This window comes from Aquila chrysaetos, chromosome 22 (genome assembly GCF_900496995.4).
Source record: "Aquila chrysaetos chrysaetos chromosome 22, bAquChr1.4, whole genome shotgun sequence".
Taxonomy (NCBI): Eukaryota; Metazoa; Chordata; class Aves; order Accipitriformes; family Accipitridae; genus Aquila; species Aquila chrysaetos.
In genome coordinates, this window is record NC_044025.1 from 22,198,145 (window position 1) to 22,221,085 (window position 22,941).

Below are 22,941 nucleotides of genomic sequence, written 5' to 3' on the forward strand. Positions count from 1 at the left end.
AGCAGGTGTGCGCAGGAGTCCTGGTGGAAGAAATCGGGGATCATGCCTCCCCCCCTGAGAAACACCACAGTATTTCCAAAGAAGGAATGTTTATGATACTCAGCACAGGTGATTTTTTTTTTTCCTCATTGCTTCTCCTTAGTTTCAAAGAAAATCCAGCATGTCTTTATTAAGATGCAAATACCACTGTTCATTTACCACATGAAGCTCAGCAGCAGCAGAATCATAAAAATACCTCAAGTGGATATGGGTTTTTCCCTCCATTATTTTTAAAGATGAAAAGAAATACATAGGAGCCACAGTAACACACACCATATTACACCAAATGCCTAAGCTGAATAAACACAGAGGTCTTATACAGTCCCATTACAAGACAGGAGTCACAGTTAACATACTGTATAGCTGGACCCTAGCCATACATAAAGATAGGTTTAGACAGGCTGCAAGCTAGATTCGAGCTACATTATGACATTTTTTGACCTACTTACACAACACAGCTGAGTAAATTATCATGATGGAAAAAATCAGTTAGCAAAATCATTCAAGCAGGACAGACTTAGTACAGATGTATAGGGAAAGGCTCACAGTGAAGAGAAAGGAAGAGGGAAGTCTGTGAACCAGGCCAAGCAATCACATTTGCTAGTAACAGGCCAGCTGCCTGGAATAAATAGGATAACTGAGGGAAGCCTCTATCTCAAGATAAAGGAAAAGGCAAGAGGTTTCTTGGATGAAATAGATCAGGCAAGCAATAATCTAAGAACCAGAATCTAATTTTAAATGAGCTGAAGAGCAGAAAACATGAATGCCTGAAATGGAGCATGCGCTAATGCCCTTTGAGAACAACTACTAACAGCAGCAGGCAAATGAAAGGGGAGCAGGGACTGTTTCAGACAGATATATGTTTGATTCTGCACAACAGGCGTGCCCAACTGCAACAACCTCACAGGCTATCGATTAGGCTGGTTTCCAATTTCTGGGGATGATCAATAATTAGAGCTTTAGTTGGGGATTCACATTGCCCCAAAACAGTTATTGACACAAGAGCCTCAATTAGTTTACTGCAAGAGCCCTGGGCCCTGGAGGGGAACTCCAGAATCACCAAACAAATGCAGCCTGCATCATATACCTGGCATAAAGAAGAAAGATTTTAGAACTGCTCTTTATTCAGACAGTGCAATTGGTAACTCCTGAGATTTACTGTGTTCAAAAAGCACAGAATTCTGAACAAGAGAAAGGCATTTCAAGAAAAATAAGTTTCACTCTGGATTCAGCAAATGGTTATATTTGGCAGCAGCCTGGATGTACAGGAGAGAAACAGATGATTCCAGAAATACACTTCTGTTGCAGGTGTCTAAACACCACTGAAGCAACATCTGGAGGATACAGACAGGCAGATTTCAAACTGAAATGTTGAGAAAAGATGAATCAGAATATGGACAAATTCACATTCACATCACTGGAACAGGTCTATGTCTACAACCAGAAAGACAATAAGTACCCAGAAGTAGCAAAAAAGGTGCACTGGCTTACAACCAAGAGTAATAAAATGTAGGAAAAAATGCCTAAATAACAGTCAAGTTTTGGCTACTACAGTACTCAAGCAGAACATTCAAAAGTTGTGACAGCTGAAAGATCTTGCCTCAGCTCCTGCATATCCCAAGGTCATTCTCTGTTCTGTTCCTTCATTGCAGATTGTGTCCTCACACAACACTAATCACTGACCGAGAAACAACACTTCAGCAATGGTGTTCTGACAGCTGAATGGTAGCAAAAAATATTAACTGATCACTGGCTACGTACGCTAATAAAATAAATGTCAGAAGACATAGCTATCCATCTAGGCCACAACTTCAAAACAGTAGATTTAGAAAGCTCCTAAACTGCAAAGAATGGAATGCAGAAAATGACGTAACATGCCAAGGTTATCAGTGAAACCCCATGTAGCTAGCCCAGGAAATGGCAAGGGCCAGCTGTGATTCTGGAAACAGCAAGTCCTGCAGTGTATCAGGTCTAAATACTAAAAGAAAGACTAAACCAATCTCGGAATAAGCAGTTTCACTAATAGCAGTTAAAACTTTGGAAAAGAGTTCCAAAAAATGTAACAACCGAATAGGTCGTCTTGGTTTGTTTTATAGGGTGATCCTCCAAAGGATGATAGCTTGAAGAGAAGTAGCTAGACCTATTAATAGTATTGTTCATTTCAGTAATGTCCTTTCAAGCAAGTGTGTTAAGTACAGAAAGACTCTAGGAGAGGTGAATAATGAACAGTGGAGTACTATGATTGAACCAATATAAAAATAGACAGAACCAGGATAGAAGGAAGACTGTTACTCAGTACTGGAGGACACATATGTCTAGAAATCAATTTGTTTCCAAAATTTAACCCCATTATGCACAATTTTAATTGGTAAATGTGACTGATGTGAAATCCAGTATCTGCTTTGAAGAGATCTGTCAATATAGTAACAAAATAGAACATTAGAATGATTTTTTTCCCCAAACTCTCACAAAGTATTAAGAAGCTAATGTTAATAGTTCTCTGTAAGACTGACTGTTCCTAGAACACATGAAGAGTTTGAAAGTTTTCCTTCAATGCCTCAGGTATTAGAATGCTCTTACAGGTTTAATGATTATTTATCCTAAATATAAAGCTTATTTGTTTTACCAGAAGGCAAAGACAGAACTAGTAGATTTGTTTTGCTGCACAAATTGTTTAATTTACATTATAAGAACTTGCTGTTTATGTGGCATAAGAATTGATCATCAATTGTCATTACTAACTACTGATTTTTATAGGTCACTGGTGTTTGTAACAAGATGTGACACATTATTTATGTATTATAAGATACTAGAAAGCTAGTAGACTGGCTTGTAATTTTAAATATAGTAATAGACCATATTAAAAAAGAGGAAGTCCCACCCATTACATCTTCAGTTTTAAGACAGTAGGTAACCTCTACTTACGTGTCATTTTCTCCTTATTCTTAACAAATCACTCCCACCTTGTGCAATAGATATCATTACCAATAGGGACTGTCACACTTCCACAACTGGCATAACATAGCAGACATGTCAATCAGCACACTTTCATCAAACACAACTTTCTGAACTTGGTATTAAGTGCCATTATCTAAGCTAGAGGTAGGGGAGACAAAATGATGAACTCATAGTCCTCACAACCCAACTTAGACATAATTGCTCAACCCTACTGCATCTTTTACAGATGAGTATTTAAAGTAGGTGTATCTGGAAGAAGTATCCTCCACATCAAGGGAAACCATTTCACTGATCATCCCGATAGAAGCCTCTTCAAAACCCAGCAGGCAAGGTGCATCATATCAGACCAATGCCATTCCGCTGTTTAGATCTGGTGAATACAGTTAATCCTTACAGCCAGCCTCCCACAATGACATCTGGATACCGGATTTAATGCAGGACCTTCATAAGCACCACAGCTGGGACAATCTTAATTAAAAAACATTCAGTTGAAACTTGGACTATTTCCTCCTACGGAAATCTTCAGACAATTACAAAACTCAATGCGAGATTCCACTACTGGATAGCCCTGAGGAAGCTGGAGCTTGTTTAGCATGAACATCTGCAGATATTCGTAACTGCATCTTGTTGATAATGCATGAATATATTCCTAGTTGGTTATTCCTAATTCATAACCCAAAACGTATACAAACCTCAAGTACTTTTTTTAAAAGACCTGCAGGTTGTATCAAGCTTACAGGTTGTAACTGAGTAGCACCAAGACATTTGGCTGGAGTTGTCTGAGATCACAGGTCAAACGGATACTGCAAACTGTTGGTCGTTCTTCACATGTCAGGAGAGGGGGAGCATTGATGGGTAGGGCTAGGCAGAAGAGCTACCAACTGCACGCAAGCAAGTTGCTGGTCAGTAACCTTTGTCTGACTGAGACTTACGACTCATCACCATAGTGTGTTTTACACTTTTATTAATTAAACACTATTGCTGCCTGTTTTCTGTATCATCGTACTCCTTAGTCTGTGTACATACATGTGCGTTCCAACAGCAACCCTAACTGGGACTAGCCAGCAAATGGGAAAAACACAAGCTCTGTGGATACCCTAGGTCCAGGGTTGAGACTGAACAAGATACCCAACATCTAGACATGGATACTGAAGAGACTGGAGAGACCAGAGAACATGAACATGTACTCGAGTTAAGTCACTGAAAGCATATACATATGTTCCACTAGCAAACTTTAAGCAAGTAAGAACAGGATCGGGCCACTTCTACGGTTTCTGTTTTAAGTGCACCTAAGGGCAATGTTCTCTTGTTTATGTTAATCTGTTCATTTATGGTGACATACTGTGGTGACATTTCCACACTAGGAAGATGATTAACTATCACAGCTGAAACCAGGACAATGGTCATGGCTGTAGTAAGGGGGCATACGCATGCATCTTTGAAATTTACAATTAAACCTTACTATGGGCCGAATGTGTGAACGGGGAGAAGCAGCAGCCCTGCAGGGGAGGAATCCCCTGCACCATACTGTCCACAAGATGTGGCAATCCTTAACAAAATGATCCATTTCAGTTCATCCCATTTCATTTGCTACAGTACACGCGAAAGCTGCACTGTAAAAGAACCCAAAGGACAGTAACTTAATCATTAGTTTTTTAATTGTGCTATCCCACTGGCTGCTTTTCTACTGAAAGCCAAAGTATCTGTCAGATCCACAGACAGAATGGCAAACAGGTGTTACATATGGCTACTTGGAACACCTCTTGACACTTCTCAGTCCTTCAACATAGACATGGCACCTATATCTAAGTGCCTATATCTACTGCTTTAGTGGAACATCTGTGTAGTTCAAGACAAGCAGAAGTCCTTAAGTAGTCAGGCAGGTAACAGTTTTTGATGTAGACAGCAATGGTACCACTAAGAGGTCATCCAAAGAAGTTCAGTAAAGACCAGAGGTAACAGGGCAGAATCAAACTTCAAATACATTTTAACTCAAGCAGACAAGCTCTTCCCCATCCCTCAGTTAGGAGTAGTCCTGCATATTGGAACACATCTGCCCTCTGACTGGAATGACTTAGTGAGAAGTACAAGCAGGTTCTCACATCTCAGCATAGGCACTTTCACATAGGCTGCACCTTTGCCTGTTGGGGCACATCCTACTTCAGCTATGGGCTCTAATAACTCCTACGCTTCACGTAAAGGCAACAATGAATGTAGAAATTTCACTGGAAAGAAGTGGTTGCAAGCCCCATCTGCAATGTCACATCCAATGCACAGGTTAGAAGTATCAGCATTGTTCATGGTGTTACAGAAGACAGATTGAGTGGGGAGACACGACGTGTGGGAGTGTTGTTGGCTGACAATGACGCAGGGAGGAAAAAGGGAGCAGCAATATCTGTGGATGATGTTTCTCCTTGGTTGCGAAGCTGTAAGATCTGCCGCAGCAGGGCCTTTCCTTCTTCTCTAGTCTGAAAGCAATTTGTAAAAAAACAAAACAATACACTTATGGATGGGTGGTTTCTGGATCAAATTCAGTTTGTAAGCAGTATAAATTGTAGTAGTTTGTCATTCTGTAAGGCTGTAAGCTATAAAAACCATCCCCATTTCTTTTTTCTCCTGCTACTTAAAAATGTTAAGGTATGTCACTTTTCTTTTAGTCTTTCCACCTTTAACTCACCTGATTTGCATGTTACTTTGGGTATTTCAGACAGTGGTACCATCAACCACTGAAGCTGTCTAAATATTCCAGCAAAAAGTAGATGGGAGAAGTTTCAAATAAGCTGAATTCAGGTTCTCCAGAGTTCCAGACAGCTTTAGTAAGGATAGGCCAAACACCCTGCACTCATGGGTAGTGTCTACCACTAGGCTGAAGTTAAAAATCCAAACTGTCCACTTACAAAACACCTCAGAATACAGAGTCACATATAAAACCCAAGTACTGTTACATCCCCTGCACCATCTACACACAGAAGATGAGGGGGAAAAAAAAAAAGTTATATGAGTACCATCATTAAATAATGTGGGGGAGTCTGTGACCATTTAGCCACTTCCTCAGCCCCAAGATTTTCAGCAGTCTTAAGACTGCCATGTGGAGCCTCAAATTCTTTTACTTAATGAGACCACCAATGAGACATGGTTCAATTTTACTATCTAAACCATATTCCATTATTTTAGTCAATCATAAGCAGCCTTAGTGATCAGGTATACAATACCACCATTTGGGATGTGACCTGCATGGCAGACAGCCCTCATTACTTCAATAAAGAATTCCTTCTACTCTGAGGGGAAGCGAGAACAAGGTCATAGATCACTTAAGAAAGAACACCAAAGACTGCACAACTACTCACATCATTGAATGCACAGCATTTCTGAGCACATGCTGAGGCTTCATCCCAGAGCTTACACTTGAAGTAGTATTGGGCCAGGTAACGGAAGGCAGTGCTGACCTCCAGGTGCTCCACTATCTCCTACAGTGAGGGGGGTAAAAACCATCATCTGTTGGTTCCTGCCTTCCAAGGTAGTTCTACACCATGCTTACTTCTCCTTTTATTCCCAAGATATCATCTTACCCCACAGGAATAGATATCCTGGATGTATTTGATATAGCACTGAGCTGCCTGTTCAGATTCATTCAGCTGTTCGTGCAGCCTGGAAAAGGAGAAAAATGGGCCACTGGAACAAGACTACACTGTTGAAGACATTCTTGGCCTATGAGAAAATACCTACTCAACCTGACCTGGACTAAAGCCAGATCTTTTCCTTCAGAATTTGCAAGACATGCACCATGTACTGCCCTCCATGGAAAGAGATGATCCAGCTTGAGAATATTTACATTACCAGGAAGAGAGCCAGTCAGATACTAACTACTAGAGGCTGCAACAACCAAAGCAGGGCCTTATTCTGTTAAATTTAAAGCTTTTAACAGACCTTTGCCATCCTATTCTAACTGGCTATTTCCTCCAGCGCTCCTTCTTCCCCCACTACATCCCAAAAGTCTTTGTACAGCAGCTTCACCTTTCACTTGTCCTTTTCTTTCCCTTTCACTTTTTCCACTTTGTATTACTTTATCCCCACCAAAAATTAGTGCTGGTGTCAGAGCGTTCACATTTATTTCACATTAGACCCTTTCCCAATGTCACAACCATGTACTGGGGAAATATAAAAATAATAATAATAAAAAAAAATAAATCAATCGATCTACAATTTTGTACATCATCTACCATCCTGGATTGCTTTAAGTTTCAGTACAACAAATACAGTTGCTAGCACTGTCTGCTCAAATCACCTCAGGGTTCAGAGGTCCCTTGCAACCCACATGATGTTATGATTCCTTCTAGTTAACCTGAGGGAAACAAAGCTAAAGCTGGACACCAGAATTTGCAGTCACTACAGACCTAAAGATACCAGTTATTACATAGCTCCCAAAGTAATACTGCCTAACAGCAATTCCACTTGTTTTAAATTTAGTATTTTATCATTAGGCATCAAAGTGCTAGTTGCATTTAACATAGTATTGACACTTCAGTGATAACACATACTCACTTTGCTAGTTTCACCAGTGCCATTTTCTCCACATCTCCCACAGCATAAGCTCTCCAATAGCACTGTCAAGGAAGGAAAGTCAGTCAAGCACAACACAAAAATGACTCCAGCTCATGACTCATGCAAGCAAGTTAGAAACAGAAAACTACGGGGCTTTCCAGCAAAGGGGCATGTATCATCTGTAGATGACTTTTTATTTATCAGCTGGCCTAATTACACTGCAGCAGAACTTCCCCAATTGTAACTGCCGCAGAAATGGTTTCCATAAGCTCCTAACAACATGCCATCGGCATTTCTGGTAGCACTGGATACACAATTTTGCTGCGACTCCACCTAGTGTCCTGGGAGACATCCTAATGTCTCACTCCACGCATCAGTTCTCACCTTTTTAGCTTCCACCAACTGATTGAGTTTCTCATAGCATTCTCCTAGAGCAACCAGCATACGAGAATCATTTGGTCTGTAAAAGAGCAATTCCTAAATGTAGTTTAACAGACAGCCTGCTGATCTCGGGGGGGGGGTGGGGGGGTGGTGGGGAATCTACACCTGGCAGTGTCCATCATCCTCTCTTGCATAAAACATCACTTATACTCCTGACCAGCGTTCCTGGGCATTTGACTGACAAAGCCTTTGTGGAGTAGTGAGACTACACAAATCACATAGCATTGATGTTGTTCTCCCTTCCCCAGCTTAGCTCCTGTGTGTATATTCCTTAGCTAGTAGCAACCACGTCAGAATGAACACCAATAAACATGGCTTCGTTCTCAACTATACCTGAGCTGGTGGGCCCGTCGGTAGTAATACAGACAGTAAAATGGCATTTTGAGGATTTCATAGGTTTGCCCCAAGCCATACCATGCTCTGTAGTCCCTTTTGTTCACCTCTATTGCATGTCTGTCAAAGAAAAGGAGATGAACTAGTCAGAAAGCAGTCAGGATTAAAACCAAGACAGAGTTCAGCAAAAAACTAACAAAATATAGAAGATACTACTTCAATCCTTATGTATGCAGACTCAAACACCATTTTGTGCAGTACATGAGTGATACCTATAAGCCTGGATAGCTGCAGATGTGTTCTTCATTTCCATATATTCATGTCCCATAAGTGTCCAGGCTCCCAAATAACGAGGATTCAGTTTCAAGGCCCTCTGGAAATACAGTGCTGCTTTTTCATGCTGGGATCGCAAGCTATAATAATTCCCTAAAGCAAAAGTCACAATATTTAAATAAATTCAAAAAAACCCACAAATAAACAAAAAAACAGCAGAGAAGCAGAAAAAAGGTGGAAGAGGTATTATCTACTACCTCCTAACTTAAATTATAAAGAGTCCTACTAAATGGAGATCTGAATCAAACTTCAAGAGACATAATAGCAGTCTGTTCTCCAGTGTTCTGGTCAATCCTTTTCCAGTTGTACCAATCAATAAAGATCCCACCCCCTTGGCCTTAGAACTTATGTCATGATCTAATAAATTAATTTCCTGGTCCTGACACACAATTATTTCCACTGGAGTTTCAAGACTATAAAGGGATTATCAGCTACATGGATCTTCATAATGATTTCTTCAACTCCTTTCTGCACTGACAGTATTACAGCAGCTCTTTCAGAAAGAAATGAGGGGAAAGGGTACTTGGTCATTTGGTCTGCTTTTTAAGCTGCCTGAATCCACATTCACCAAGCGGTTTTGATAGCCTTGCTGGTTGATCATTTTCACAAGTGTTTCTAAGATTTCATCGCACAGCCTGCGGACAGCATAATAAGAACATGGAAAAGAGCTGGCTCTCACCAATTACACAGCAGGTCTCAACACGATACTTGTCTATCTCACAGAGATTGTGAGCCAGGTAGCTCAACTCAGGCTTCATGCTCTAGTGAAACAAAGAAATGAAAGTGAAGAGAAAAGGAGCATGTTACAGTTTCAAAGAAAACCTAGACAGTTAGCAATGCATACATTGCATCTATTTCATGGAGTTGTGAAGCAGAAAGAAGCTGAAAACCTATATTCAGAGAGGCTAGACAGCATCAGCTGCTTTGCTATTGTTTAACGTACCTCTGATAGATACCATCATTATGGACAGGCAATAGAAAGAGTGCTTACCCTTACATAGAGCAAATTGGAGAAAGTGTCCATGTTTTCTATCCTGTAAGGATCTTGTTTCCTTAGCTCATTAAAGATGGATAAAGCTTTGTCAATATCTGAAGAAAGAACGGCAGATGGGAGAACAAGAACTATAAATGCCAAGTTTGCATTAAGAGGCTCGTTCCTGCTAGTTATAGTTAGTAAGTGTCACTGACCTCGGATGTTGTGGTAGGCAACTGCAATCTGAGAGATGATGTAAGTGCTTTTGGAAAATCCTGCATCAATGAGACTCTGATACTTCTGCAGAGCCTCCTCTATCAGCTGCAGCTCTGTATAAATGTGTGCAAGAAAGAACTCTTTCATCCATGTATCTGGCAAGGACAGGAACTTCAACTAGCAAGAACCAAAGAAGAGGAGGAAGAGATGACAATCAGTAGTATTCTAAGAGCCACCTGTGGCAAAGAATCCATTATCTTCCCTCCCATGATTTAGCAGATGGTCTCGAGGTAGGAGGTTTTCCTGCAATCGCTTTCTTAAACCATAACACCAGCTACAAAAGATCAGCATTAGGACCAAGAATTAATATCAGGTTCTTCCACAGAAGAGACTAAATAATGCCTATAAATTGAGAATATTGAAACAGGAAAGGAGCATTAAGACATCCAGTCTAAAAAGCAGTACAATATGGACCACATAATTCTATTTAGTCACTCCCAATCCATTTCCACAACTGCTGAAATTGCAGAAGAATTGAAGCCATTTCATTTGGTCAATCAGTGAAGAAATTGTCTTCAAATCTGACAGCACCTGGCTTCTGCTTCAGCTGCTGGCCTTATTTTTCCATTAAATTCAGAAGTCCTTTGAAAGACTGTACTTTCTTCCTATGTTTGAACATCAATATGATATCACTATTTTTGATAAGCTAAGTGAACAGACTCCAAATAATGTCATCAAAACTGCATTTCCCTTTTTCCACAAATCAGTAAGGCTCTCATCTGTGCCACTTCTACTTTTTTAAATATTCCACCAGCCAGAATTGACTGAAGAATTCCAGGAGTGGTGTCATAAAATCCCATGCATAAAGAAAAATAATCTATTTTGGTTTTATATCTAAGCTCAGTTCTTTGATACAGTTCATCTCCTATGTGCAGCTTTGTATTTGACAAAGGCAACACCTACATTATTGTCTTAGGTTTAAAGGCCGTGATTCTATATATCCTTTCAAGCCACCAAAAGTGCTCAATAACTGTGGAACTAGAACTAGATCAAGGGAAAAAAAAAAAAAAATCTTAGGAGAATCTCCATCATGTGACAAAGCAATAACCCTGCTGACAACTACTTCAGAATATATGAATTAGCCATTTCTTAAACCACCTTGTGGGTGAATGGTAACAAGTTGGCCCTGCTGATATAAAGATTCTCAAGCTATAGCATGCCAAGCAATTGAAGAAAAGAGGCTTTAACAACATAGTTTACAATCTTGCATTGCCTTGCCTGACAGCAAGTCTCACAGAATAAAGCAGTGGGCGACATCAATCTTGTGGCAACTGAATCATTGGTTACTGAATCAGGTTAAACTCTGGAATTTGTTACCACATTTTGATATCTCCCAAGTTTTACCATCTCTTTATCCGTAATCAAGTTGCAAAGTTCCAGCCAGGCTCCCCAGTGCAAAGGTAAGACGTGGGCAGCTTCAACAAACACATCTATTGCTTCTTTCACCAGATCCAGCTTCCGCAGCACGACACCATAACTGTAAGGAAAGTTATCAAGTTAATCAGAATCATAAAACTCTGCATATCCACACAAATACACATGAATACATTAGAGATACATGCAGACACTTACAGATAAAGGCCAAATCCGTCCAGTTCCCGTGCCTTGTGTTTCTTGCTGAGCTCAACTCTCAGTTCTCGTAGAGCTTCATTTTTCACCTGTCCTTTTTCCAGAGGTCCTGCACAATGAGAAAGTCAAACAGCTAGTTTTCCATCAAGAGTCCACACAATTACAAAGCCTAGGGTATATTCAGAATCATCGCTGACATGACCTGAAGGCTTCCCAGCCTGTGATTATTTTCCTCTTTTTAAAAGAAAATCACTTAGTCTGATCACCTGCTTTAACAGAAGAACTAATAGATGAAAATCTGTAATCTGTATTAAGCCAATGAATTGAGAGAGAATGAAAGAAATCATGTTACAGCACACTATTATCCAAAAATAGAGGGGAAAGCCATAAAACCAAGATGATTTACATGAAAACGCATTACTGGAAGCTTCACTATACTGTCTTGTGTTTTTTGACACCAGAGACTTACCCAAACTATCCACTGTCTCATCATCCTTCTTCTTTTCCCCTGACTATGGAAAAAAAGAGAAGAAAACTAAGATTACATTACAATAGCATATTCCTTATGTTTGCTGCAATGCCAGCAGCAGCATGTAAACTGAGTTTTCACAAACATCACAGTTCTAAAAAGAACACCCTTACCTCCCTTCCCCCCAAACATATAATTTGGACTTCCAGCTGGTCATTCAGAACAGAAAAGGCAAAAAATAAGGTATGCCAGGGAGGGGAGGGAAGCAGAGGAGTTCAGTGCTAAAAGGCAACTTTTCCTTCTATCTTACCAGGTATCTAGAGTACATATACAAGAAGTAAGCTTTCTGACTCTTGCAGCCCCGTAGAAAATAGGCAGCCCTGTCATATTCCTTTAGATCAAAGTAAGACTTGGCTAATGTATAGGCATCCAGATCACGAGCATCCTCCTGCAGGGACACAGAAGAGTTTTAAGACCTTAGAAGCTCTGACATGCTTTAAGAAAACCATCTAGTTACAAACATATCAATAAAATTGCTCTGAAAGCTAAAAATAGAGTTTAGCCATCCTCAAAGATGGTTTGAGTACAATCAGACAAGTCTCTCCATTCCCTCACATGATCTGGTCCCTAGTTCTCAAATAATCAGTACAGACTAGTTAGAAACATTTAAAATAAACAGAGAGATTCCAGAAAACAAATTGTGGCAAGCTACCAGAGGCATGAATTAGCTGTTCAACGAGTAGGAATGACCACAAATAAGAAACTTACTCAGGAATTCCGTATCAAACACTATTAACCTGCTAACTTAAATGCAAACATTTCTGTGGTAACTATGCCTTGAAATGCACTTATGTTACACCGCTGTAATTTAACAAAACAGGCATATACCTAAAAGTCCTACTGTACACCTATGGAGGTGGGGATGGAGCTACGACTTGTTTCTCTTGTGTCCTAACGGGCACAAGTTTAATGACACAACATATTTGTATGACAATAAATTCTAACCTTAGAAAAGATGAACAAAACCAAAAATTGAGCAGCATGATTTCAAATTTTGCTTACGGAGTATCTCATTCAGGGCACAGCAACGCATGAAATGGAATGCTTTCCTCTGGGAAAACATATTCAGCTCCGTCTGCCCCATTAAATATATAAGGGAAGGGAACTTCACAGCATCATAAAACAATCAGCCCTCGGAGCAGCCTCCTGCACGTGTTTTCGGACGCACCGCTATCACATTTTTTTCCTCAACAGCTGTGGGCGGGATTAAAAAGCAGCCGGCGGTCCCCGCCAGCAAACAGAACTGGAGCACTTGCTCCTGGAGCTCACAACCGCGTCCACGAGCACAGAACGGCCCCAGGCCCACCCGGGTGCCCGTTCCCGGCGCGGCAGCAGGCCCCGAGCGGGCCCCGGAGCCGCGCTCGGCCGGGCCTTCCCCCTCCCCAGGCCGTACCTCCGTGAGCGCAGGGGGCGGCGGCAGCTCACTCAGCGGCAGCGGGTCCAAGGCAAAGGCCAGCTCGGAGGCCCTGCGCGGAGACAGACCCGTTAGCACAAGGCCGGCCGCCCGCTCACCCGCCGGTCCGGGACCCGCCCGCCCGCCCGCCCGCCGCGCTCACCACTTCCCGCTGTGCTGCAGGCCGCGCTCGCGGCTCCGCTCCGCCACGCTCAGCAGCTGCTTCTTGATCTCCCGCAGGTCCGAGAAGTCGCCGCTCCCCAGCCCCGCCGCCACCACTCCCGCGGCCGCCATCCCGCCGGCGGCGCCTGCCAGCCAATCACAGCCCTCCACACTGAGCGCCCTTCCGCTCTGTAGACGCAGCCTTCTCCTTGGGTGAGCTGGAGAAGCCTCGCTCCCAATCGGAGGAGGCGCGCTGAAGCCTTGACGCCCGATTGGCCAGTTGTCGCCAGGTCGCGTTCTCACCGCGTAGCGCTGCGCAGCGGCCGCCACAGCGGGAGCCGGGCCCGGGGGGCGCCGGGCCGGGGCCCTGCCCCGAGGAGCGACCCCTAGTCCCTGCTCCCCGACCGGTTGCCTGAGGCCGGGGCGCTTCGTGGGAAGTGTCTCCTTTTGGAGCGGGGAGGGGGAATTACAGCAAAAGCAGATGCTGTGGGAAAGACTAAACGTAAGGGTTCTGAACGCGCCTTTACTTTCTGGAGGAGCAGGCCTGTTTATGGCAGTGCCGTCCTTCCCTCCCCCGTTCCGGAGCTTTGCCTTTTTTTAAGCCTAAGTGGTTTGCACCCGGTTTTTGCATGCGCTGGGAACATTGTCAACGGTTTGGGCTTTGTGCCTTTCCACTAAGGTAGATAATGATCTTTCTTTAACAGATGTCTGCACTGAGGTGCAGAAGCTAATGTTTTTTGAGGCTACAGAGTGACGAGGAACAAGGACTAGAGAAAACTGGAAGAAAGGCCTTTCAGAGAAGTCTGAGAAAGTACTGTAAGGAGACTTTTTGGACAGCCTTCCCCCAGTTAGCAGCACATGAAGATCTCATTCACTGCTGACTTAAGTGTTTCACTTATTTTGAGTTTTCCCTCTCCTTTATGTAATTAAAATTTGAACCTTGGACTGGCAGTGCCTGCTGTTGGATGGAAGCTGGGGACAAGTCCAGTAACACTGAAGCATCATAATCATTCTGAGATCAAGAAACACCAGTCTTTCTAGTTGATTAGTTCCTAGCTGATAGCAGAAATACTTGTTATGTAGTGTCTGTGTGCTATCTTGCCCTGGGGTTCTAGTCTTCAAGGTCATCTGATTGTTTCTTAATGGGGTATTTCAATTTGCCTTTGTATTGATAACACGGCCTAACAGTATCATTAGAAAATTTTCACTCACATACTCCTACTTCCTGTGCTAAAAATCGTAATTTAAAAACATTAAGTAGAATCAGTCCTAATACTGGTCTCTCAAGCCTGTGCTTTTAACCCAATATTTTCTTCTTCCATTCAGCCTCTGTTTATTTTCCTGTTGCATTCTTCCTGTAATGCTCTGGGAAATTCATTGGAATTACACTAGAATGTAGTTTAACTCTGTATCTTTTTTATGGTGTTTGGTTCTAACAGTACAGAAATTTAAGCACTTGTTTTAGGATCATTGTGCTCCACAACTTTTTAAGCTTTTTCAGAAACGTAGTAATACACCTTTGTGCTTATTCCAGTATCAGAATGTCAGCTTTAACTCTCTCTTTTAAAAGAGAAATTAAGAAAGAATACTGTGAAAATTCATTTTGTATGTAATTTGCAGGTTATACTTTTTATTTCTTTCTGATGGCAAGGGCAGTATATACTCTGTATCATGAAAGTGTCCTTCATAATCACTTCTTTTATTACAGAAGTGACTTGAATCAGAGGTCCCAGTGTTTGAATTGGCCACAAGTTCACTGGTAATGGAGTGTAATTGATTAGCATGATCTCACCATACTTCATTCATTATTATCATAAAGAAAGATTTTTTTTTTTTTTTTTTTTTGGTGAGCCACTGAATGTCACTATTTCTTCTTACACTGAATCCAGTTTAGATTCTAAAGCCTTCAGTTTCACCAGCTTTCAGTTTGTTGATGATTACTATGACAATTTCTAGGTTGTGATTATGTTGATCCAGAACCATTTAACCTGGAGCAGCCTGCTGAAATCAAGGTTGTTCTACAAAGGTTGACAGAAATAGGAACAGCCCAGTTTATTGTTTAAGCGGGAAATGATGGATTATTTATAGTCCTTCTTGGTCTTTCAAATAGACAAAGCAAATTAGTCCATTGTTTGAAGTCTAATTTTAGTGTTACATGGTTTTTTTCCTCTCTTAATTTTAGCCAAGTATGTTGCAAGTTCAGTTGTAGCTTTGACAGAAAATACTTCTATCACTCTGCCAGCCCATATATCCGACATGTAAATAAAAACTTCTTTGTTATTCTTGTTTTTTCAAAGATGGGTCTAGTCAACACACAAAATGCCTGACTCATTTCTCATACCCTTTCTCCTTGCCCTGTCCCAAAACACAGATGAAGAGAGACTCTTTTTTTTTTTCCTGAAGATAAATTTTTGTTGTCCTTATAGTCTCTTTTGTGTTCTCCATATCTGGGGATCAGCTGATTGAGTGGGCTGTTCTGTTTCTCCTAAATTTTATATTTGATATGTGTTTGATAATTACATTGTTTTAATTTAAGGATGTTCAGTTTTTACAAGAATCCAATGAGTAATTTTGTGTGTGTGTGTGAGGTCTGTGAAGTAATTTTGTCAAAGTCTGTTTATCTTCAATTTTGGGCCCACTGGGTGTTGCTTGCTGTTTTCCTGGGTGGAAACTGTGACAATATGGTTGAGGTGCTCTATGAGATTTCAATAAGAAATACAGAACCTTCTGCAAAAATGCACAAAGTGCTACTTACTTGGATGCTTGCTGAAATCCAGCCAAAATACCCTTTATGTCAGGTTCCTGATGTGTGCCATTGGGCAGCTATGCTCTACCTGTTCATATGATTGCTCTTCTAGAAGAACAGCAGTTCTGACAGCTATGACATACTGAGCTGTTTAGTGAGAAAACATGTTTAATTTTTGGTACCCAACCAGATGGATCTGAGTGTGTGAATAGCTGTCACTGCAATAGTTCACCAGCTGCTGAAATTGTTATTTGTGGTTCCAACTATTCAGCAAAAGGTGGCGCTTTGGGCTCGCTCTTGAAACAGCAAGAAAAGGATGAAAGGGTACTTAGTGGTGACTGAGAGTTCAATAATTCAATTGCTCAAGTCTTGCATCATAATAAGAACTCATAATTCTTCCTGTCATTCCATTGTGTAATTGATGCATCTTTTAAGTGACACCTAGGGCTGGCTTTTAGAGCAGGGGACTAATTAAATCTGTGCATGAAAACTGATAATATCTTAGGGAGATACAGATTAATTTAGCTGTACTAACTGGGTGCTGTTGGAAGAGTGGGAGTTTGTTCACCATGTCATTGCACAGCTACCTGGATGAGACCCTCTCTAGTCCCTCGCAGAAACATGGTAACAAAAACAATTAAAGTTGGGGGTGGGGTGGGAATTAAGTCCATCGTACAAATGGGTTGTGTAGATAGTTACTTTAAAAAGATTTTTTTTTTTTCCCCAAGTTAAAATCTTCAAATGTACACCTGATGCTCAGTGAAATCCAATGTAAGTGGCCTTTGCCAAGTCAAGTGTGTTGCCAATACTGGGCATTTCATCTGTTGACAGAGTTAGAGAAAAATCCAGACTTCTGTATTATCTGAATTCAACTTCTTTATTATGATGCTACCAAACTGTGCTTTTTAACTTGTTTAAAAATCAGCTATGATTACAGGTTCTTGTATAATTTTACACTGAGAAATTTGATGTAATAAGAACTTCTTTTCTACTATTGGTTGTATTCTCTGTTTAGCACAGTTACTGCAACTCTTACTTTTCCTTGTTGTACAGTCTGCCAGGACATCATTAAGAGCTTGGAAACCATGTGACCCTAAGATGTGAGGGAAACCATTTATAATTTATTTACGTCAAGACTGAAGATTAAATTCTCATAAACTGTGGATAGTTTCAAAAGGCAGGGCATTGCCTGTCAGAAGTGAAAAAGGTTACCCAGAAATTTGTGTCAGCTCTGTGACACAGTTACTGAGTTCCTGAGTGTGCAGTTACTTTTATTTGTTTCAGGGGACTCTTGTCAAACTTTTAATCCCATGGAGACAAGCTTTTCTTTCCAATATCCTTTATATTTCTTCTTTTTAACAGTGGTGTTACTTCCAGAAATGAGAGTTATATTTCTGTCTGGACTGTATGTGTGTGCTATGTTAGATGTCTTTAAGTGAGCGTTGGTTAAAAAAAAAAAAAAAGTAGTCTGAATCTTCTTAAACTGGCTATCCTATCCTATAATTTATTTTTGTATACTTGAATTGTACTATTTCAAGTGAAATTTGAAGGTAGCTTCTTTAGAGCTAAAACCTTTGGCATATATGCATACATATATATCTATATAAATATTCTGTCCATGTAGCAGTCAAGATGTTTCTCATTCTTCAAGACCAGGGCATAGGTTACCAAGTGATACCATTTCAAAGACCGCCACTAACACTGATGGAAGATCTTTGAACAATTTCTGCCTCTTGAAAAATTATACCTCAGAAGGTCTTAGTGTGACAACAGCATGTTTTTAAAGAAAATTTGTTCTCTGCTAGAAAATGAGAACCTGGTAGGTACTTGCCATACTTTTGTAACTGTTTTAGCAGAGTTCAGAAAGAGTTTGTTTGATCTGACCTTCTAGGATGAATTCTAAACAGCTTGTTCAACGAACTGTTCAAACTGCATCATCCCCATGTGAGATGGCACAATAGGTACAATCTGTAGATGTAGACTAGAATCAGCTAGTCAGAGCAATAAAATATGTGTATGTAGCTTCATTAGAAAGTGACCGAAATATCTATTTACATTCTGACTTTCACTCTTTGCATTTGTAAAATGTTCTTAATTGCAGATACACTCCTGGCCTGTAGAGTAGATGTATATAACCTTTGGTGTTAGTGGGAGGCCTTTTATTGTGATTTAACTGTAGTCAGATTATCAGTTACAAAACTGCCAAATACTTGTCCCGAAACTGTATTTTATTTTTGCTTTGTGTTTTTTCTAAATTGCAAGACTTAAGTCCACAGGTAGGCAACCAAACATTTATTCCTTTATAATGTTGGGTTTTTTCCCCTTAATCAAAGAAAGAGTAAGATGGGAATATCTAAGACCAAAGTAAATTCACTGGGAATAAAACTTGGCCTGTTTTTCTTTTTTTTTTTTCTTTTTTTCAAAACAGCTTTATTGGGCATGCAGTGCAGCTTGAGAAGCAGAAGTGTTTTAAATTCTGTGTATCAAAGTCAAAGCTGTTACCAAATAAAACTGGTACAGTTCCAAAATTATCATGTAATCGCACAGCTGATAACAATCAGCCCTCTTGCTTGCTCTTCTTAATAAGGAAATCAAAGATGCAATAGATGTATGTTTACATAGGTAATCTGCTTATTCTGCAGAAGTGTGTCAAATGGATGTATAAAAAAATTCTCACTTTAGAGGTCAGGTACCACACAGGTGCAGCATCAGCTCTGCTAACAAAAATGGCATTAATTCTATGAGCTTCTCTGATCTATCTTAAATTATCTGTCCTTGGTTTTAGGGACTTTGGTATAACTTCAGTATGCTCTAGCTTCATGGTTTTGTTCTTAGCATACTAGTATTTTTAGAATTTAGTGAATGGAAATCCTAGAGCAAAATGGGGAATATATGGAAAAAACGAGTGCATATCAACTGAGAATGAGAGGCTCTTAAACCTGTTACTGATAGAGGACGTTGCTAAACTGGGGGATAAATATTTGTAAGCAAGCAGGAAGAGAGGACATGCATCCAAGAATCATAAAATAATTTGTTGAAGAGATTTTTGTCCCAAATATGTTATATTTTTCTTAAATTAAATGTTGAAATACTAAGAAAAAAAATAAGAAATTTAATGATGTACAGATTTTTAAGAAGGGCAAGCAGGAGAACTTCCCTAGCTGACAGCTGTCTTAGGCTTGCAGTAGTTTCCAGATAACGTAAAGAAAATCCATTGTAGGATCCCTGCATTATAATTCTATACTTTAATGATTTTTTTTTAAGACAGTTGTTATCAAACTGTTTCATTCTTTGAGATTACAGATTTAGTCAATAAAATCATCTTTAGAGAAGTAATATGCTTAGAATTCTGAAAGGTGTGTGAATTTAGGATTAGGTTAAACATGAAATTTAACCACCTTTCTTTAGCCATCTTCTGTGGTTAAAGAAACCCCAAGTGGTTAGGCCTGTTTCATAGCTGTTGAAGGGCATTAGTTATTCAAGAGGATGGTTTAAAGTACATCTTTACTGGGTTTAGCAGCCTAATGCAGTTCACCATTTTTATTGACAGTATAAGGTAAGCCAATGATGCATCATTCGCCAACCTGTAGTACTGAGGACAGGGTAATCAGAATGGTACCTGGCTTACTTGGTAAACTGAGCTCATTCAAATGAAATGTTTTAACATGGCCAAATGTGAAATGGTATGTCCAAATACATGTAGCCCATACCTGTAAAATGGGAAGGTATTCTGGAAAGCAGTGACATTGAAAAGGATTTGGGAGGTATGCATACCAGTGAAAGTGAGTTTCTTCCCTGAGGCTGTAGCAAAACCAGGTAACATCATCTTTGGCATGTTTAACCACAAGTAAAGCACATGGAAGCAATTTTACTTCTGTCCAGAATCAGGAAGTTGTCTCAAAGCCTGGGACACAATCCCTATTCTGAGAACTTTAACCTTTAAGCTCCATGTTTCCTTTGCATAAAATTGTAGTAATTTACATTGGAAGAGATTGTTTTTCATCAGATTTAACTCCCTGCAGAAAGTAGAACCACCTGTAAAGCAAGATCCAACTTCAAATTTATCTGTACGCGTTCTTCATTTAACAAGGTGTGATTTTTTTTAAAACACCACCCAAAACCGCAAAAAAAAAAACCAAAAAAAAAAAAACCACCCCCCCCCTCCACCCCCCCCCCCACCCCCACCCCCCCCCCACCCCCCCCCCCCCCCCCCCCCCCCCCCCGCTTCCCTGTCCTCCCCCACCTTCCCAACTCAAACTTAGTACTGGGATGAAGAAATGCAGCATGGAGCCTCTCTGGCAAGAGTGGGTCTGCCCTGGTGTAGGCTAGAAGTTATCAATAGTCAGTGTAGAAAGAGGAAACTTTAGCCCATCTCTAGTTCCTCTGTGCAGTACGTTATTTCTTCATGCATATACCAGTTGTTAATCCTGTAAATCATATATGCTGCATAACAAAAACAGGGAGCCATTTATTAATTATGGGGAATTGACCGCAGGATATCTTGTGTGACAAAGTTGCATTATAGTCCACAGTCAGCACTGACCAGTACAATCTAAAATGTCTGATGTCCAGAGAGCGTGTTAACATGAGTAATGGAGCACAGAATATGATCGTTTTTCCCGGCTGTTTGATGCAGTGCTATCTGCCCTTCGCCCTTAGGTGACAAACAGTGATAGAATGCACTGCAGAAGTTTATAACTGCCTTGATGGAAAACAGACATGTCTTCGTTACAGGCATGATAGAAGATTATCATTCACTGCAACAGTTGTTTACTCTTTTTCATCAGAATTTAAATGACAGGTACAGTGCGGATAGTCCTGGAAAGCACATAGTCCTTGTCCACAAAATTATAGCATGCATAGTAAGGCAACAGGCTTTCATATCTCACTTGTACATCCGTGTTTTGTGTTACAGGGATTACCTTTGTGTCCAAGAGGAGAACTTGGGGCTGTGATAGCCAACGGGTTTAATGTGGCTGTCTGCCAAATCTGCTCTGCCCTCTTCAGACACCTCCATTGGTGGTAGACCAAGCAGCTAGATTTCATATTGCAAAAATGAGTTGTGGGTGCGTGTTCTTTTCTCCTTGTCTGCTCTGCAAGGGCAAAATGAGTAGTTGAGGTACAGTACTTTCTTAAACTGTCATTGGGCAAAAATCTTGAAATGAAATCTTAAAAATGTCTGAACACCTTTTGCTTTGCCACATTGCTCAGACTGCAGTTTCCTGATCCTTCTTCACCCACTCCAGGCTGCTTTATCCTAATGCCTCTGTCATGCTAGTGGTAGCAATTATGCAGTCATAGAATTGGCTGGATTGGGAAACTGATCTAGCTTTAAACAAATTTTGGGTGAAACAGTGCTTCAGCTTTCAGCTGAATTGCCTTGTCCAGCTTGTGGGGAGACCATAGGACTGCTCACTTGGATGGCAAAAAGGCTACAAGAGTGTGTGGGAAGGATGGGACTGTCCTTTGCAGCAGCAGTTTGGGCTTAGTTTGCATTCACGTGGTCTGGAATCTATGTGTTTCATCTGCTAGTGAGAAGGCAGTGCTAGTTGTGAAGAGAGTTTTGTAGTGTGGACATCTCTGTGCTGGGGGCTTGGACTAAAAGAGGTACCAGATGGCAGTCAAGCTGAAACAGCTCCCTGCTGGAGTTGACACAGTGGTTTGGTATGAAATACTGTATTTTTCCTCCTACAATTATTATTTGTAAAGGTCTGCGTAAGAACTGCAGAAATGTATGTGCTCTTGTATCCTGATCACATCAGGGTTATTTTAATTTTATTTGAAAGCACTGGCGCTATAATGCTGGATTGCTATAGACATTTTGAGTATCTGGTCCAAACGCCATTAAAGCCTGGTTTTGTTAAGGTTACTCATTTTATCATTCATGTATTTTATGTTTAAGGTAGTCTCTCTACTGATAAGAATTTCTCAGTGTTTCTAGAACCCTACAGGCCTTTGCGTGTAGTGAGTTGTCCTTTTGATCCCTTATCATGTTACCGTAAGTCGGCACTTCAAAAACTCTCTAAGACTCAATTTTGGCGTTTTAGAAAGCAGGCATTCTTTATTGCAGCGCTGGGTACACGGTGGATCACTCCACCTATCGTGCACACCAATCCTTTCAACAGTTGAGATTATATACAAAATGGATATACATATTCATGATTTTTCCTGGAAATAATTAACATATTCATCTAAATTCTGGGAACTCTTTAGTATATGTAAATGTCCTTGGTGCAGGCACACTCAAGATCTTTGGTGGTCTTCAGGGGTCCTCTGGTGGTCTTTGATAGTCTTCCTCACTTGTCCGCTAGTTCACCCTCTTGTAGTGATTCTGCGCAGTGGGACACTTTACAAGGTTTGATACAACTTATGCTAAAGAATGTTCATTAGTAACTCTAATACTTTTCTTGATTTGCATTCTTTTAACACAAGCCACATTGACACTTTTAAGCTAAATTATCTAAAAAGGCCTAAGGTTCTCATCTTCCCAGGGAATTGCAAGGTCGACCAAAAGCAATTTCCTCCGGTATCTTATACATTTTGCAACATACATGTTTTCTTATCCACCACTAGTCAGCATAACAAGGCCACTCTGTTCTTCTTACAACACAAGACGTAAAGCATCTTGTATCAATCACAGACTGGTA

The 22,941-nt window shown here is 40.6% G+C and overlaps 1 protein-coding gene across 2 annotated transcripts; it reads right to left on the bottom strand.

The window, feature by feature from the left end:
- Window positions 1-3,944: 3,944 nt before the first annotated feature.
- On the bottom strand, window positions 3,945-13,714 carry CDC23 (cell division cycle 23). 2 transcript variants are annotated; one of them, XM_029997691.2, is made up of 16 exons: window positions 13,550-13,714; window positions 13,387-13,459; window positions 12,244-12,381; window positions 11,934-11,976; window positions 11,468-11,573; window positions 11,240-11,372; window positions 9,835-10,012; window positions 9,638-9,735; window positions 9,326-9,407; window positions 8,586-8,739; window positions 8,314-8,433; window positions 7,924-7,999; window positions 7,540-7,601; window positions 6,567-6,645; window positions 6,345-6,464; window positions 3,945-5,465 (listed from the first exon to the last, which is right to left on the bottom strand). In XM_029997691.2, the coding sequence occupies exons 1-16, from the start codon at window positions 13,678-13,680 to the stop codon at window positions 5,295-5,297; spliced, it is 1,764 nt and encodes a 587-aa protein (XP_029853551.1). In that variant the 5' UTR covers window positions 13,681-13,714; the 3' UTR covers window positions 3,945-5,294. The 2 variants fall into 2 exon arrangements, with proteins under 2 accessions (XP_029853551.1, XP_040975225.1); XM_041119291.1 differs by lacking the exons at window positions 13,387-13,459; window positions 13,550-13,714 and adding an exon at window positions 12,996-13,341.
- Between the last annotated feature and the right edge of the window lie 9,227 nt (window positions 13,715-22,941).